The sequence below is a fragment of the Trachemys scripta genome, chromosome 1 (assembly GCF_013100865.1).
Source record: "Trachemys scripta elegans isolate TJP31775 chromosome 1, CAS_Tse_1.0, whole genome shotgun sequence".
Classification (NCBI taxonomy): Eukaryota; Metazoa; Chordata; order Testudines; family Emydidae; genus Trachemys; species Trachemys scripta.
This window is the reverse complement of record NC_048298.1, coordinates 41,963,720-41,982,450: the sequence shown is the minus strand read 5'-3', so window position 1 is coordinate 41,982,450 and position 18,731 is coordinate 41,963,720. Positions and strand designations below refer to the sequence as shown.

Below are 18,731 nucleotides of genomic sequence, written 5' to 3'. Positions count from 1 at the left end.
GCGGCGCAGGGTCCGGAGGCAAGGGGGCTGCCCGAAGCCGGTAGCACTCGGGCAGCTCGGCTCTTAAACAGAGCCGAAGTCTGAGTCAGGGGAGGAGCAGAGCAGCTGGAGCTGGGGAGGAGAAGTGCCTGGCCGGCGGCTGGGGTCCGGAGGCAAGGGGGCTGCCTGAAGCCGGTAGCGCTGGCCCGGGCAGCTTGGCTCTTAAACAAAGCCGAAGTCTGAGTCAGGGGAGGAGCAGAGCAGCCGCGGGAGAAAAAGTGCCCGGCCGGTATTTTTCCCGGACATGTTCGGCTTTTTGGCAATTCCCCCCGGACGGGGGTTTGATTGCCAAAAAGCCGGACATGTCCGGGAAAAACCGGATGTATGGTAACCCTAATGTATCATGAATAATCACCCAATCACCAGTAAGTAGTTCATAGGATTACTTAGTGTTTACTGAGCCAAGGTTGCTATTTGGATCTAGTGCTGTAGTTATCAAAAGCTGTTTGGCTGTTGGAGAAGCAGGGAGATGGTCTTTTGTTTCACGCACAGGATTTGGAGTAAGGACATTTAGGTTCTATTCTTGGCTCTGCCATATACTTCCTGTATAATCCTGGACAAGTCATTTAACTCCCCTGTGCCTCCATTTCCCTATCTGTAAATTAGGCAAATAGTTCTTCCCTACCTTACAGGAATGTTCTGAGGATAAATTCTTTAATGCTCAAAAAAGTAAATTGAGATCCTCCTCCATTGTTGAAGTTCAAAGTATTTGAAAGGAGCAGCATGGCACTCCATCCAAACCTCCTTCAGCTTTCTTCATGGCACTGAGTGAGGGAATCTAGAAAACTGAGAATCCACTGCTGTTATGTGTGGCAAGAAGAGAGTACAGTACTGATCATCTAGTCCATCCCTCTGCCCATGTAGGATTGTTCTCCACAACATATCTGTGTTCAGTTCTTTTTCCAGTTTATTTGTAATTATCTGCAGGGACAGAGCTTCCACCACATCCTTTGGGAGACTATTCCACAACCTTGTATATCTCACAGTCAGGAAATTCTTCCTGGTATCTAGCCTACATTTTCTTTCCCTTTGGCCATATCTACGTGAAAAGTGAAAGTTAAAGCGCCTTAACCACTCCCACCCTCCATCTCATCCCCCACCCCGGGAGGAAACTGTCATTCAGGAGTAAAGTGCCCTTAATCTGTTGTCATTTTATCCTCCTCCAAGGAGTGTCTTATGTCCTAGTGTAGACAACCCTAAGTGTTACCTCATTATTTCTAGTTAACCCCCTTCTACCATGCTCAATAAATTCTTTCTCTCCATTCCCATTTGCATTATCAACACATCCACTCTCCGGAAGGTCTATATCCTAGGATTGCAAAGATAGGACATTAGGGTTTTGTTTTCTTTCCTTAGAAGGAGGGCTTCACTGGTAGGCCAGCTTTCTTGAGCTTTCGTTTAATGTAAGACTATGACAGGTTTCAGATGAATTACAAAACAATGGATTATGAGAGTGCATTAAAGTAATTCAGCTCCCCATATGTCTATTTTATTAATCAAAGTTTGAAATGAAGTAAAATACATTTCATTTTGTTATTAGCAGCTATACATCTCCCAAATGGTTTTCTTTCTTAGCTGAATAATCCACATTCTGTCAAGCTGTTGATGAAATGTAAGGAGAGCCACCATATGTTCACCTTTTAGCTAGTAATGTTGATGTATTTGAATTTCAAATGCACAGACATGCTCATTGACCATTCTTCTTTTCTCTTTAGTGGAAATTAACCTGACAAATGATTATTATGTGAGCGGAGGTGGCTTAGAAACAGTATTTAAAGCAAGCAAGATAACTTTTCACTGGGGAAAATGCAATATATCATCAGATGGATCGGAACATAGTTTAGAAGGACAAAAATTTCCTCTTGAGGTAATGAATTGTAATAGACTCAATACTGTACAGTCCTGCAAATAATCAAGTTCTTTGTTAAAGATGTTAATTTATCATTTGATTAGGGTACATTGTGTGTATATAATCCTCCTTCAAATCCAAATGAGTAATATTTAAATGTTATGTTTGCAAATATGAATCAAGGCCTGATCCAAAGCACATGTAAGTTTTGCCACTGACTACAGTAGCTCTGAATGAGGTGCTTCCTGTACAGTTGTATTTAGTTTGCCATTCTGAAAATGAAGTGTGCGTTTTCAAATTCCGAATTGCTCAGGAGAGATGAGCACAAATCTTGGTATCAAATACAAGGTCTAATCCTTCAAACTGAATATAGGCCCAATTGCCACAGATGATCAAATACCTGAGAGTTACAGTAAACTCCATGGACCCATTCATAGTCTATTATAATAAGTTACAAAACAGTATATATCTCTGAGGGGACAAATGGAGGGATGGGGTTGCTGGGGTCCTCTCTTCCTCTCTTCTCCCCAGTTCCATGGAGAACTGTTAGGCACAAACTTTTACTGTGGCCAGTGCGGTCCATTCAATCTTCTTGACTTCATGACCCATTTGGACTTGCCATTCAAGCTCCTACCTTATATCTTCCATCCTGCCAGGACTAGGGTTGCCATATTTAAACAGTGAAAAAAGAGGACACTCCACGGGGGCCCGGCCCCGCCCCAACTCTGCCCCTTCCGCCGTCCCTGGCCCAACTCCGCCCCTTCCCCGCCCCTGGCCCCGCCCCAACTCCGCCCCTTCCCCACCCCCATTCCAACCCCTTCCCCAAAGTCCCCGCCCCAATTCCACCCCCTCCCCAGAGCACCGGCATTCCCCCGCCTCCCTCCCGCCCCCCGGGCTCCGGCTGCTGCTGCGCTGGGTAAGTTGCTTCGGCAGCAACTTGAACGTGAAGCCGGTAGCGCTTGGGCAAAAGATGCTTGCGGGACCCCGAGTGCGAGTGGCTGCAGCAAAACTAACAACTCCCCCAATCTGCGGGGGCAAGAGGTGGCGGGCGGCATCTGAGCACCCAGCCGCCTCCTCCCCGGGCTCCGGCTGCTGCTGCACTGGGGAAGTTGCTTCGGCCCCCGCCTCGGTGGAGAGCGGCGGGAGCCGGGAAAGTTGGAGCCTGAGGAGGAGGCGGCTGCACGCTCAGATGCCGCCACCGCCTCCATGCCCCGGCAGATCGGGGGAGTTGTTAGTTTTGGCTTTGTTGTAGCCACTCACATTCAGGGTCCCCTTACCATGCCTCCCTATTTCCCCTCACATGTTCGGCTTTTTGGAAACTCCTCCCGGACAGGGATTTGAGGACCAAAAAGCCGGACATGTCCGGGAAAATCCAGACATATAGTAACCCTAGCCAGGACATCAGGGAGCAGAGCCTCCTCTGAAAAATCCCATGGGAAGAGGGGTGGAGTCACAAACTCTGCCCCTAGGTAGGGAGCCAGGTTTTGGTTGACCATGGAGCTACCCCTGTGATGGAAGAGTGAGGGTATGAGGATGTAGAGCGTGATGCAAGCATACAGTTCCAGCTGAGTCCAGGCTGCAGAAGAGACAAAATCAAAGACTTGGTTGTACTACCAATACATCTCTACTTTTAGTTTGGGGGTAGATACAGTGGGTAAAATCCTGACCTCCTGAAGTCAATAGTTTTGCCATTGGCTTCACCAAGTAAGTTTTCAGGCAATGGAAGAGAGAACTACAGAAGAAGCATTTATTAGAATTAAAGTTTGTTACTGCTTCAAGATTTTTCTCAGCGTAGGAATATCTGAAATAAATAATTGTATTGTTTAAATTCTTTTAAAGATTTTTTTCTATCATGTAATGTAAACCTCTGAAAATTGAAGATCTAATCTTTATGTTTACAGATGCAAATCTACTGCTACGATGCAGATCAGTTTACAAATTTTGAGGAGGCAATTAAACGAAATGGGAAGTTAAGAGCTTTATCAATTTTATTTGAGGTAACCATTTTGTATATCTGTGGCATTAACTTTGCTTTGAAATATAGCAAATATCCAATCTGAAGCTAAATGGTTCTGGTATATAATAAGCACATTAATATATATTTCTAATATATTTTGCACAAAAAACAATTTGGCAAATATGTGTGATTACTCTTCTTTAAATCCTCTGTTGCCTGCTCAGCTAACTTAAACTTTCATTTTTTTATTTAAACCCTGTTTTTAATAACATATACAATTTCTCTTTAACAGGTTGGCCTGGAAGATAATATGGATTATAATGCAATCATCAAAGGAGTAGATAGTGTTAGCCGGTTTGGTGAGTTTATCTTCTTGCTTGATTGGTTATTGGTTGGGCCAAATTCTGCTTTTGAATGTGTATGCAAAACTTATTGAAGCTATTGGGAACCATGAACCTCCCAAAGCTGGATTTGGTCACTTTTGTTAAAACCAAAATAAAAAATGGCACAAATTTGTTATATTTCCCTCAAAAATGATTACTTGGAAAAACCTGAGTCACAAAGTGAAACATTTAATTTTTCCAAGGCCTTTGCCACACTTTCAGTGTTTGGTCAAGAGAAATTACTAATATATTCATTAAGGTTTCTTAGTCATACATATCTGAGTTTTCTGTGCAATTCGTAGGACAAATACAACTATTGTAGCAAACAAAGATTTGTCTTACAAGTCTAGTTCTGGGAACAGAGTGAGATTTTATGAATGTCAGTATTCAATAGTCGGGGCTATATTCCACTTTCTGAGACACTGGTGTCAACCTGAAATAACTCAGTCAGTTTCCATGAAATTACTTTACATTTACACTGGTGTCATTCAGAGCAGATTTCTACTCAGTGTGTGAATGCTTTGCTTTTTAAAAAAGTGTCTATTCATTTACATCAGAGCATGCTGAGTAGAGGATGGTGCATCAGGAGACCTTTTTTCTGTTACTTATGCTGTCTCACTGCAGCCCCAATTGAGGAAAGCATTTAAGCACATGAGTGAGGATTCTTTCCTAAATCAGGGCCAATGACCTTGGGTAAGTAATCAAGCCCTGGTCTACACCTAAAACTTAGGTCAAACTAGCTACGTCGCTCAGTGCTGTGAAAAATTTCATGCCCTGAGTGCCATAGTTAGGTTCACCTAACCCCTGGTGTAGACTGAGCTAGGTCGATGAAAGTATTCTTCCGTTGACCTAGCTACTGCCTCTGGGAGAAGAAGATTACTGACATTGACCGAAAAACCCCTTGTGTCAATGTAGGAAGTTTATATGCTACACCACTACAGCTATAGCACTGTAGCAGTGCTGTTACAGCAGCTTTAGTGTAGATATATCCTCACCCCGCCTGGCTCATCAGTTTCTCTGTCTATAAAATGGGGATAAAAATACCTACCTTTTTGTAAAAAGTCCTCTGAAATATATGGATTTAAAATGTAAAGTATTGATTATTTATTCTGATTAGTTATTATAGGATGTGTGTCATAAACGTTTCAAACATTTTAAAATGGAAGCAGATATCTGTCTCCAACAGACAAATACAAAACAAGGTGATGGAACTTTCGTAGCTTATAAGGACAAGGAGAATTGTGTAAATCAGCGAGGATTCATTATTACAACTGGTCAAAACTCACCAAAATTTCTCAGAAGTGAGAAATCCTACTTTGAAATCTGGTTTTGTTCTGAGTCGGACCAAAGATAAATTTTTCAAAAATTTCTCTCAAACTGGAAATCATGAAAAAAAATCATTTGGAAAACACTGACACATGATGGTTCTGAAAGGAAATATGCTCCCTGGGACAGGTAGCCGCTGACTGAAATTAACATTCATGTCAGTTTCAGTCAGCAGCTTCCCATGATCCCAGGATCTGCAAATCCAGGCACGGAGACCCCTGGTCTTCCAGACTCCTGGTCCAACTTGGGAATCAGCAGCATGGTGTGCCAGCTGACCTGGGAGTCTGGAAGCCCTGGTCACCGCCCAAGGAGAGTCTACATAGCAGGGCTGTCCCAGAGCCATGGACCCTGGAAGCCCATCTCAAGACTTCAAGACTCCTGGCTGTACGGCAGAGAGCCTGGAAGCCTTGAGATCCCCAGCCCAAGCTGTAGTTCTGTGTTCCCTGCTGCAGAGACAGGAGCCAAGCACTGGTTAGACGTGGGGCTCCTAGGGCTTCAGTATTCCCTGCTGTGAAGCAAGGATCCTAAACTGAGGGTATGTCTAGAGCCCTGCGTGGATACAAAAATTTGGATCTGCATCTGATCTGCATCTGTGGTAATTACATTGTATCCAATCTGCAATCCACACTCCACCTTTTATCCACACCAACACCCTCTACAGCAGGGGTTCTCAACCAGGCGCCCGTGGCCCTTTGGGGGGCTGTGAGCCAGTTTCAAGGGGTCCATGAGCCCCATGGTGCCGGAGCCCTGAGCCCCAGTGCCCCTCTACAGGTCTGAAGTTCAGAATCCCAGCGCCCCAAGCCTTGGTGCCCCCTAGGGGGCTACAGCCGAGAGCTCCTCCCTCCCCCTCAGGGCTCTGGGCTTTAGTCCTGTGTGGGGCACCAGAGCTCAATGTTTTTGCCCTGCTGGGAGCATTGGGACTTCAGGCTTCAAACCCCGTCCCCCTCTGCCGCCCTAGGAGGGGGGGTATCAGGCTCAGATCTCCAGGCTTTAGCCTTGTGCGGGGCACTGTGACTTGGGGCTTTGCCTTAGCTCTGCCAGGGGCTTTTGGGAGTCTGGGCTTTAGCCCCTTGGGGGGCACAAGGGCTTGGGGCTTCAGCTCCACCGGGCTCTGGAATTCAGCCCTGTGGGTGGAACCTCTGAAACTGCGACCCTACAAGGGGCCACAAATCCCTGGTTGAGAACTGCTGCTGAGCTAGAGCCCGGGGCAGGTAAAAGAATTTGGATCCACTTCCAATCCAAGAAGATAAGCAATATGACCACATCCACGGATGCAGATATCTATGGATATAAAGCAGATACCTGTGGATTTGCAGGGATCTAGGTATGTCTACACTGCAATAAGAGACCTGCATCAGCGAATTTCAGAGGCTGGGCCAACTGACTTGGGCTTGCATGTGGGACTAAAAATAGCACTGTTGATGTTTGGACTCAGGATGGAGCCTGGGTTCTGAAACCTGGGAGCAGGGAAGCTCTCAGAGCCCAAGTGGGAATGTGTACCCTGCTATTTTTAGCCCCACAGCACCAGCTCTTTGAGCCCTGGTCAGTTGACCTGGGCTCTGAGACTCACTGCCACATTTCTTTATTTCTTTTTTTCTTTCTTTTTTTTTAACAATGTAGCTGTACCCTCAGAACCGCAACTAGAGCCTGGGTTTCCAGGGCTGCCAGGCTCCCAGCTCCACATCAAGGAGCCTGGAAAACCTGGATGCCCTAACATGACATGACTGCGCCAGAACAGGGAAGCCCAGCGTTCACAGTAGCTGGCCTTGTGAGCAGGCAGGGAAGTGTTTCCATTGTAATCTTGCTTGTAAGTCAATGAAAATTTGTTAAACCTGACTTGCTTTCACAAGACATTTCAGGTTTGATGAACTGGCACTTTCTGACAAAGCTGAGTTTCATCAAAAAATTTCTGACCAGCCCTATTCATTAGTTTTAGATGCCAGGCTTACACGAGACACCTGAAGGGAAATTGTAACCCATCAAGGTGAACATCATCCAACAACCTTGCTGAGGAGCTGTAAAGCCAAGAGCAGCAGGTGTCAAGCTACATGACACTTTAATGATGAACAGAACATGCTTTATTTGAATAGATCTAAGTGAGCTCACAAAATTCAGACCAAAACTAATTCAGATGGTTTATACTGGAGAAAGATGTATAGTACATCAGCTGTCCTTGTAAATCATATCTTATATTTTGTATATTCAAATGAGAGTTGATGAGTTCTCAGGCTCTAGAGTGGAAGTATTCTCAGTTTCTTCCCAGGCTAACATTCTGGGAATAGAAACCAGTCATGTTACTGTCTGACATAGGACATTTTCTCTTGAAACTTTTCAGATGTTTAGTTTTATAGTCTAGACTGTGAAACAGAACACAAGTTGTTACTAACATCCAAAGTTCCACAAGCTATTGAAGAACCTTCTAGCAAAGGAAGTTATCTTATCAGGACGCTTGCTGTAAATGTCAAGTTTGATATCCTGATGCTCACAACTACAAAAGGGTTTGTGAAGATAGAATTATTTAACTAGATATAAACTAGATTGTTAGGGTGGCTGCAATCTGAAGGTGCCTAGGAAGTTGACAGAATACTACAGTTAGGTGGAAATTTTTGCTCAACACTGTTAAATGTTCCCTTGTCATCAGATGTGGACAAGAACAAGTCATTTTGAAAGAAAAGATGATTTCTAAGACTTGACTCAGCAGAACAACTGTGATTCTATGTAATAAAATGGCCAACAGTTTATAGGGGAATGTTAAGGTGACACTAAATGGGGATGAGTTACAAACATCACTGAGGACAGATATATGCAAAGGGATATGACTAGGTTAGAAATACATGCATGTGGGAAAAATAATTTGGAATGGATATTTATTGAGAGGGGGAAGTTTACAAAACAGTAACATTGAAATGAACCTAGGGATGATAACAAACAGCAAATTATATAGACATGAGTCAGATTTTATTTAAAATCGCATCTAAAAGGACCAGTGGTATTTTAGATAAACACAATCATCCTCTCATGGAAGTAGGATTGTCCAAAAGCTGGTAAATTTCCCCACTTGAGGAAGCTGGTATAATCTCTGCCAGTTTCTCTGATGGGCTCCTGCTACCTCACCAGCTGAATCTCAGTTAGCTGATCCTCATTCAAGCTCCAATCCTGGCAAGATACCAGGGAAGTGGATGAACTGCACCAGCCATACATTTACACGTGTGACTAAATGTGTAAGTGGGGTTTTTCCATGCTCTTCAGTGAGTGCAAAGCGTCTAAGTGAACTGAAATGTTTCTCCTCACTCCTCTGATATGTGTGTATGCAAAGAAGAGTAAGGGCTTCTCTACACTTGAAACACTACAGCAGCATAGCTCCAGCACTTCAGTGTAGACACTACCTACACAAATAGGAGGGGTTCTCCCATCGGCATAGGTAATCCACCTCCCTGGCAGGCAGTAGCTAGGCTGATAGAAAAATTCTTCTGTTGACTTAATGCTGTCTACTGCGGGGGGTTAGGTCAGTATAGCTACATCTCTCATGGGTGTGAAGTATTCACACCCTAAGGGCATGGCTATACTTGCAGATGTAGAGCGCTTTGAGTTAAACCAGCCTTCATAGAGCGCAGTAGGGAAAGCGCTGTAGTCTGTCCACACTGACAGCTGCCAGCGCACTGGCATGGCCACATTAGCAGCTCTTGCAATGGCCACAGAGAGCAGTGCATTGTGGTTGCTATCCCAGCATGCAAGTAGCTGCAACGTGCTTTTCAAATGGGGGGGAGGGGGGGGAGTGTGACAGGGAGTGTGTTATGTGTATGTGGGGGGAGAGAGAGTGGGTTTTTGGAGGGCTGAGAGCATGTCAGCATGCTGTCTTGTAAGTTCAGACAGCAGCAGACCTCCCCCACCCCCCCCCCACCCCCCTCCGGCCTCTCTCTCTCTCTCACACACACAGCATTCCACAGTAATGATTGCTTTGTCTCGGAGCAGATAAGCATGCCAGTTGTCAAACGGAGCTTTCAAAGGGCATATCCAAAACAATGACAAGAGTGGCCACTTGGCTTAAGGGGATTATGGGACATTTCCAGAGGCTGATCAGAGTGCAGTAATGCAACACTTCGTTCACACTGACACTGGGGCGCTCCAGCGGGGGTGCATCAAACGTTATTCTACTCGTCGAGGTGGAGTACCAGGAGCGCTCTAGCTGTGAAGTCAGAGCACTCTACGTGCCTTGCCAGTGTGGACAGGTAGTGACCTAGGGCGCCTGGGGCTCCTTGAATGCGTTGTAACTCGCAAGTGTAGCCAAGCCCTAAGAAATGTAGCTATGCTGATGTGAGCTCCCTGTGTAGACCATCCCTTACTGTTGCGTACAGGGCAGTCACCTGAAGTGTTACATCATCTTGAAAGAGGTCTTCATCTCCTGTTCTTTCTCTTGTAACATTGTTCCTTGAGCTTTCCCATTCTTTTTCACCATATTTCACTATTTCCTGCATCTCAACACAGTTTGCTCCAGGCTAGAGTAATATAATGCTCAGTGTGTTCCAATGAAGTAACACTTCTCTGGACTAGACTGCACATCATATGCAGCTTTCATACCTCTTCCCTGCCCCACAGAGGGTAAGAGGTACTGTGAATGTGATGCATTGAATGACCTTGACTCTGAGTTCAGTAATGGTCTAAGTCATTCAGCACTTCATGGGAGTCCCTCCTAGGCACAAAGACTAAAAGTGTTGTTTCTTTGAATCTCGCTGCTGAGATGAAGATTGGGAGTTCTGAGTTTACAGCTGAACTTCAGCCTTCCATAAAGTAGCTCATTAGAACCTTCTGCTGACCCAGTAGAATTATTGTTTTAGAATCTTTGTTAAAACTTAAGTGCAAAGGGCCCAACCTTTCATAGGATGAACAGCCATTGAAATCAGACTCCAAATGTCCTCAAACATTCCTTTGTTTCACTTGAAGGAACTTCCAATTTGCAGCTCTACTTTTGTTTTATTCAGCTTTTATTTAATATCTTAATAATTTGAATATAAATGTTTTGCAGGAAAACAGGCTGCATTAGAGCCATTTGTTTTGCTGAACCTTTTGCCAAACTCAACAGACAAATATTACACTTATAATGGATCTTTGTCAACACCTCCCTGCTCAGAGACAGTTGAATGGATTGTGTTTAAAGATCCCATTAACATTTCTGAAAACCAGGTAATTCATTTAATCCATTTGAAAGACATAACTGTTCTTATTTGCAAGGAAAAACAGTTTTCATGTATGTGGTAAAAGTGCATGGCATTACTTTCTAGCCTAACAATCTCGCATTTCTTTTTTCTAGCTTTTCACTTGCACATGTTTCAATTAAAATCTATTTATGTGAGTAATCCCCTTCACCCCGCTCCCACCCCCTTTTCATTCATGGCTAGATTCTGACTACGTGCCTGTGAAAAGTAAATACTAACCCAGAGAAAGCAAGTAGGAAGCACTGGAGGAATAGTGACTCAGGGTATCTCTGAAATTGAAAAACCACGGCCGGTCCATGCCAGCTGACTCAGGCTACTGCAGATCAAGCTAAGGAGCTGTTTAATTGTGGTATAGACATTCAGGCGTGGGCTGGGACCCGGGCTCTAGGACCTTGTGAGGTGGGAGGGTCCAGAGCTTGGGTTGCAGCCCAAGCCCAAATGTCTACACTGCAATTAAACAGCCCCTTAGCCCGAGCCCTGCAAGCCAAGTCAGCTGACATGGGCCTGTTGCAAGTGTCTAATTGCAGTGTACACATACCCTCAGAGGTATGTGTCTGAATCACAATGTTTCCTGGGATTACTCCTGAACTGAGACAATCTACACACCTTCCCTTTCTCAGAGTTGTGCCTAATATCAGAATCCAGTTAATTTTTATGATTTAGGGGAAGTGTGCTGTCTTTTATTTTTCAGTTGGCTGTATTTTGTGAAGTCCTTACAATGCAGCAGTCTGGCTATGTCATGCTGATGGATTACCTGCAAAACAACTTTAGAGAACAGCAATATAAATTCTTTGGACAGGTGTTTTCCTCATACACTGGCCAAGAAGAAATTCATGAAGCAGGTATTTACAGAATAATTACTACTGCAGGCTTCACAGATTATAAGACTGTTTTAAGTACAACTATTGACCCCAATAATGAGATACTGATTTTAACTTGAAGAAGAAAAGAGCCTAATAACACACAGCTTTAAGAGACAGGTTAGTGCTCATAAAAAAATGCCATATTAAATGGAGTAGAAAATTAAATTCTTGCATCTTCAGAGCACATGTAGTGAAGAGGACATCAGTCCGAGTGTCCCCATGCTTTAACACTGTTCAAAGCTGCCATCTTGAGGGGTATGCAGTGTTGTTGTAGCCATGTCGGTCCCAGGATATTAGAGAGACAGGGTGGAGGGTGAGGTAAAATCTTTTATTGGACCAACTTCTGTTGATAAGAGAAACAAGCTTTTGAGCTACACAGAGCTCTTCTTCGGGTCTGGGAAAGGTACTCAGGTGTCACAGCTAAATACAAGGTGAAGCAGATCATTTAGTATAAGTAAAAAGAACAGGAGTACTTGTGGCACCTTAGAGACTAACAAATTTATTAAAGCATAAGCTTTCGTGGGCTACTGCCCACTTCTTTGGATGCATATAGAGTGGAACATATATTGAGGAGATATATATACACACACATGCTCTCTGTATGTGTGTATATATATCTCCTCAATATATGTTGTTAGTCTCTAAGGTGCCACAAGTACTCCTGTTCTTTTTGCGGATACAGACTAACACGGCTGCTACTCTGAAACCTGTTAGTATAAGTAGTTTGCACGTATTTTAAGAGGGACCATTCAAAGTAAAGTGGCCCATTAACACCACTGCAGTCATAGGGGTGAAAGAGTACTTCATTTTCCATACCAATTTAATTCTTTGTTGTGTGATGTGGGACCTCTGCCCAATAACATCTAAAAGGAAACCACCAAATTCATTTCACTTAAGCTACCAAGCAACTGCAAGAGAGAAGTTACTTCTAATCAGCCATAACTCAGACCACTGTGTGTCATTTACTGTAAATGGATACAGTATCAAAGGTCAAATTTTGTTCTCTGTTACACCCGTGGAATCTCACTTAAATCAATAGAAACTACAGCCATGTAACTGAAAGTAAAAGTTGGCACAAAATCTGTTAATTAGGGATTTATATTCACAAATACAAATACGCCCCAAAAGCAGGGGGGGAGTGGTATTTTTTACCAGCTTCGATTCCATGAACCATAGGTGCCAACTCTGTGGGTGCTCCAGGGCTGGAGCACTCACGGGGAAAAAATGATGGGTGCTAAGCTCCCACCGGTAGCCCCCCAATCAGCTCCCACCTGCCAGCGGGCCCCGCGGATCAGCTGTTTTGTGGTGTGCAGGAAGCTGGGATGGGGGGAGGAGCGAGGATGCGGCACGCTCTGGGGAGGGGGTGGAACTGGGTGGAAAGATGAGGGGCTGGGATGGAGCAGGGGTGGGAAGAGGTGGGGTGGGGCCTTGGGGGAAGGGGTAGAGTGAGGGCAGGGCTGGCATTTTGGAAAGTTGGAGCCTGTGCCATGGGCATTTCCCACCAGTTCTGGGCCTGATGCTAAAAGAACTCTGCTTGGAACTTGCAATGAAGTCAGTTCTGTATTCAGCACTCTTACAGGATTGGGCCCCTGGCACATATATGTGATGCTATTTGCATCAAAATGCTGCTACATGGGATAGATTTATAGCATCTTTGCTATAATTAGCCAAAATGATACTTCAGTTCTGAGCCCATCCTTTCAACCTATTACAAACTTCTCAGATAATTGCTCTTGGAGCTGAAATTTCTCATCACTTTGTCTCAGCCAATAAATGATTTTTCTGAGGGGGGAAAAAACTTCATAAAAAGATACCAAACTGTATCTGAATTTTTCAAACACAGGAACAGGGAGGGATGGAGAGTGGAAAGTGTTTAATACTAGTTAGAATTGAGGTCAAATAATTAAACAAACTGCTGTTTTAAAGCATCATACTTTTCACGTGCACAGACACTTTTACGTGAAGAACATGCACTCTACCTTGTGTAAAGAAATTCAGTTTGGAAAATAACTAAGAGCATGTCGACACGACAGCCCTAAGTCAACTTATGTTAGGTCGACCTTCCTTCTGTCGGTGGTGTGCATCCTCACCAGGAGCACTTCCACCAACTGATGGGGGCAGTGTGGGGGCTGAGAGCCAGGGCTCTGAACTCCACACAGCTCCCTGCTAGGAGTTCAGCTTGCCCTTCCCCTCCCTCTGGGCTCTTGGCTCCCTGCTGAGACCTGGGGGTCAGCCATCCGGGCTTCTCGGATCCCTGAGTGGGGAGCCTCCAAGCAGTATCCCCTCTGGGAGTGGGGAGCCTTATAGCTTATGCTTATGCATTTCTTGTCAATTTCACGGCTCCAGCATGGAGCAGCCAACAGCTGATGTAAGTAATGCAGTTGTTGATACAAACTAACACAGCTATCACTGAAACCTACATAGACACTGCGTCACCCTAACTACACTGATGTAAGCCTTACGCCTCTCATGGGAGTGGAGTTATGATGTCGGGGGAGTAGGGCACTTACATCCATCGGAGGAAGGCTGTAGCGTGTACACTAACATACTTAGGTCGACGTAAGCTGCCTTGTGTTGACCTAACTGTGTAGTATAGACCAGGCCTAAGATTTTCCCCTCCCAAGGAGATGCTTGAAGGAGGGCCCATAGAGGCAGATCATTCCGTCAGATGGATCATCCTTTTGAGTTTAGGGGGTCCATGTTGTTGGGAAGGGATGAGGCCTCTCAAGCCTGTGGAAACTGGGATCCACCGATAAGGTTTTCCATTGGGATGAGACCCCATACTCATACTGAGAGAAGGCATCTGCATGCCTGGCTCCTTCTTCCACTCTGCCTCTCTCTCCATCTGGCAGCACTTCTGCCAATGGTCATGTCCCTGCAGGTCACTAGCACTAGTGGAAGGAACCCAGAGGGAGTTAATACAGCTTTGAGCTGTGTTACCCCCACCTGGATTTCCACATAGAAATAGGGGGCAGAGTGGGGGATGGTGCCACAGAAAGTGGGCTACAGCACTGCTCTATTCCTCCCATCCCACACCGAAAAGCCTGGAGGAGCCCTCTCTGTGCTGACTCTCACAAGTGTGTGGGTTTACACAATGGGGGATAGAACTGCATAGGTAGATTTGTATCCAGCTTCTCCCTTTCTGCCCTAGCAGGCAACGTTTCATTGCCAAAGTGCCCTTTCATTACGCATAGGTGGAGAAACTATCTAAAGTTAGCAAGGCCCTTTTCTGCTCTCAGTGACACAGTCAGTGTATATAGGAAATAACCTCAGCTCCACGACTGATTAAATATTTTGTACTGAGTATCCAAAATGTCTGACAGTTGTGCAATTAAAACCTCATACTTAACATTGCATGAATATAGTATGATTTTTCTATAGCTTCCGGTTTCAGACTAGCACAATAGACATTTTCACACATGACTGATAGACTTGTATAACAGGGTATGTGTACGCTGCAATAAAAAACCTGCCGCACCTAGTCTCAGAGCCCAGGTCAGCTGACTCAGGCTCATGTGGCTCAGGCTGTGGGGCTAAAAATTGCAGTCTAAATGTTCAGGCTCGGGCTGGAGCCCAGCGAGGCGGGGGTTGGTCTCAGAACAAGCTCAGACGTCTACACTGCAGGTTTTAGCTCTACAGCCTGACCCCCGTGAGCCCGAGTCAGCTCACCGAGGCCAGCTGCAGCCGAGCCATGGGTCTTTTATTGCAGTGTAGACGTACAGACGCAGAACAAAGTGTTTTCCATCTACTGAGCTTAAGAAACATATTTATTCTGCTCTTCATATCACCCTGGCAACAAACACATTTAATATTTGTTTTGAAGTAGGAATTTAAAATTTCTAATTGTAAGTTAAACATTCTGCTCTGCCCATGGGCAAAATGGAGGGCTCGGCACGGGTTAATAAAAATTCCAGGTGTGCACATATTTTACAATTCAACCTAACATGTTAACTCACTGTAATGAAAGGAAAGGGAGATTACTCTTGATGTGAATACACATAACTTCCTTTAATATTAACATCAGCTATGGACATGTGTTAAGAACAATATTTATCTAAAATATGCTCATTTGAGTACTCAAATTTGTAGTATTTGAGGAGCGCTTGTTCTGAACAAGATAAAGAAACTAGAAGAAAACTCTCATTGGGTACATCTATACTTACCTCCGGGTCCGGCGGTAAGCAATCGATCTTCTGGGTTCGATTTATCGCGTCTTATCTAGACGCGATAAATCGATCCCGGATTGATCTCAGAAGTGCTCGCCGTCGACGCCAGTACTCCTGCTCCGCGAGAGGAGTATGCGGAGTCAATGGGGGAGCCTGCCTGCCAAGTCTGGACCCGGGGTAAGTTCGAACTAAGGTATTTCGACTTCAGCTACGTTATTCACGTAGCTGAAGTTGCATATCTTAGTTCGAAGTGGGGGGTTAGTGTGGACCAGGCCATTGTTCTGAAAGGATCTTAAGGAGCTCTGAAATGCTGAAATATAAAAATTAAAACATGAATGGCTAACTTCAGTAATAAATGGAATCATATGCCATTTAATTTCTATAACTAATAGAAATTACAACTAATATTGTAGTTAGCAGAAGAAAAATCTCTGACTTCCCTTCAGATAACATAGGAGAAATTGCAACATGAGCCTTACTCAAGTGCCAATTTGAAAAGTTAAAATTATATAATAAGGCAATTAGGGCCAAATCTTTCTCCTGTTGGAATCAGTGCAATCTCTCATAGAGAGTAGGATTGCAACTTTCATTTATTATTATTGTTATTGTTCTTTATTGTTATCTGAGTGGAATTGTCCTACGAGGTCTAAAAGGCTGCTAGTGATGGGAAATACATTCTCTATTGAATTACACACTGGGTTCAGAAATGAGCTGTCAGGAATTTCCATGCAGCCATGCCAGCATTGGCAAATTTACCTTGCAGGGATTGCTTTGTTTTAGGTTGAAAGGTATTTCATTCTCTAAGCCTGCATAGTGTTGCATGTAATTTTCATATGTGGCATATTTTTCATTAGCAGTAAACTTAAAGGCCGCACTTCAGGGCCCAACACAGAAAGCTTGCGAGAAAACTTGAGCCCTTTATCTGTCCCTAGCCCCAGTGGAAATGAAAATCTATTTATGTCTAACAATGATCAATTGTTGTTCATATACATCTGAAAATAATATTGACAGACACCAAGCGGATTATATAACAAGTTAGCAAATGTACTCCTCTGATGGTGTCCTGTAGGATAACTGTAGAAATACAGCTCCTGGTAATCTTACCCAGAATCAGTAAAGACATAAAAAGTCTATAAGGTCTTAAAATTAAAGACCAACAGTATGTGCTGAACATAAAACACCTTTTAACCCAACCTTTTGTATTTTCTTTAGAACTAGAGCTGTATGAAACTCAGCAATTTCTCTTTACAGGATCTCGTGCAGATATTGGGTCACAGCCTCAAGCCTGATTATGGCCTCTTAATACCACTCATAAAGGAGACATAATTTAACCACAAATTAGCAGCAGAGAATTTCCTTGGCACAGGGAACTCTGGTGCTGACGCATCTGTGCCACTGCTGGGCCCTCCATCTGAGGCGATGTCTACACTACCACGATAGGTCAACCTATGCTACGCAACTCCAGCTACGTGAATAACACAGCTGGAGTTGACGTACCTTAGGTCGGGTTCTACACTGCGGGGGGTCAACAGGAGAAACTCTCCTGTCGACTTACCTTACTCTTCTCATCGGGGGTAGAATACAGGGATCAACTGGAGAGCGATCTGCTGTCGATTTGTTGGGTCTTCACTAGACCCGCGAAATCGACCACTGGTGGATTGATTTTAGGGGTCGATCCGGGCTGTAGTGTTGACCTGCCCTGTGCCTCCCCTCCTTCCAGCATAGAAGATGTGTTGTAGCATAGCAGAGCTTGACCATGCCAATCCTCCACTGGCATAGGGTCCACTAAAGACCCTATTCCAGTGGCAAAAGTTAGAGCTGTTGCTGGACAGCTCTAAGTTGCGTCTGGGTTGGGACTGGCCCTCAGAATTGGGGTGCTGGAACCAGGTCTCTGGTGCATCCTGGAGCACGGGAGCAAGACAGAAATGGTCCCATTTTCTTTGGACTGATTATCATGGTCTCACAAACAATACCCAGAGTATCACTTTCAATTTCAAATTCAAATTCAAAATCTCAAAGCCGAATTCAGTCAAAACTCTTGGGATTCACCTGAATCCACATCAAAATTGAAACCAAACCAAACTTCAAAATTCACATGATTTTTGAGTTACAATCTATTTGGGGCAGGGTTGTAAAGTGCTTAAAAAAGAATGATCAATAACATAACAAATTACAGAAAACCATAAATTGGCCTAGTTCCCTCAAACTGTTCATGAACCTTAGAGAAGCTTTACATCAAGCTGGTATCAATTCCTAGTTGGTAATCCAATATGAAAATAGATCCGTTTTGTGTAGATTTGGAGGGGGGGTTTGCAAATATTTCAAACAGGTCTAGATAGGACTTTGTTGCATTAGTGTATGGCAACTTTCTTTTTTAGCTAAGCCAACAATTCATCAGTGTTTTGACCAAAATAATAGTGAATTAATTACATGGAGCCCAGAAACACAACATGCCTGACCAACATGTAGTGCAGGATTTTGAAGTTTGGGCTGCTGTATTTTGTGGCATATGACATGCCTCCTACTCTAGCAAAAGGCATCAGTAAGTGGCTTTCAAGCATAGGCGCCAACTCCATGGGTGGCTCAAGCACCCACCAAAAAAAAATAGGGGTGCTCAGTATCTGCAAGGCCAGATTAATCTTTTGTTGGCCCCAGTGCCCAGACCATGGCCCCTCCCCCCGCTCTGCCCATGATCTGCCCTGAGGACCCACCCCTGCTCAGCCTCTTCCCCCTCCTCCTTCCCCTCCCTGATCCTCCTGAGGCTCTGCCTGATGCTCCACCCCGAGGCCCTGCCCCTGCTCAGTCTCGTTCCCCTGAGGCCCTGCCTGCACTCAGCCTCTCCCCCCCACCAAGACCTCGCCCGCTGGTCTCACATGGGGGATGGGGCAGAGAAGAGCACCCACCAGCAAAAACAAAAATCACCGCCTGCGCTTTC

The 18,731-nt window shown here is 44.6% G+C and overlaps 1 protein-coding gene across 1 annotated transcript in view; it reads left to right on the top strand.

The window, feature by feature from the left end:
• PTPRZ1 (protein tyrosine phosphatase receptor type Z1) overlaps positions 1–18,731 on the top strand; it is a gene marked incomplete in the record, with an annotated part of 199,168 nt that overhangs the window by 100,376 nt on the left and 80,061 nt on the right. Inside the window, 5 exon segments of the mRNA XM_034768527.1 lie at positions 1,755–1,906; positions 3,790–3,885; positions 4,138–4,204; positions 10,578–10,735; positions 11,459–11,609. Of these exon segments, the coding sequence (XP_034624418.1) occupies positions 1,755–1,906; positions 3,790–3,885; positions 4,138–4,204; positions 10,578–10,735; positions 11,459–11,609 (624 nt within the window).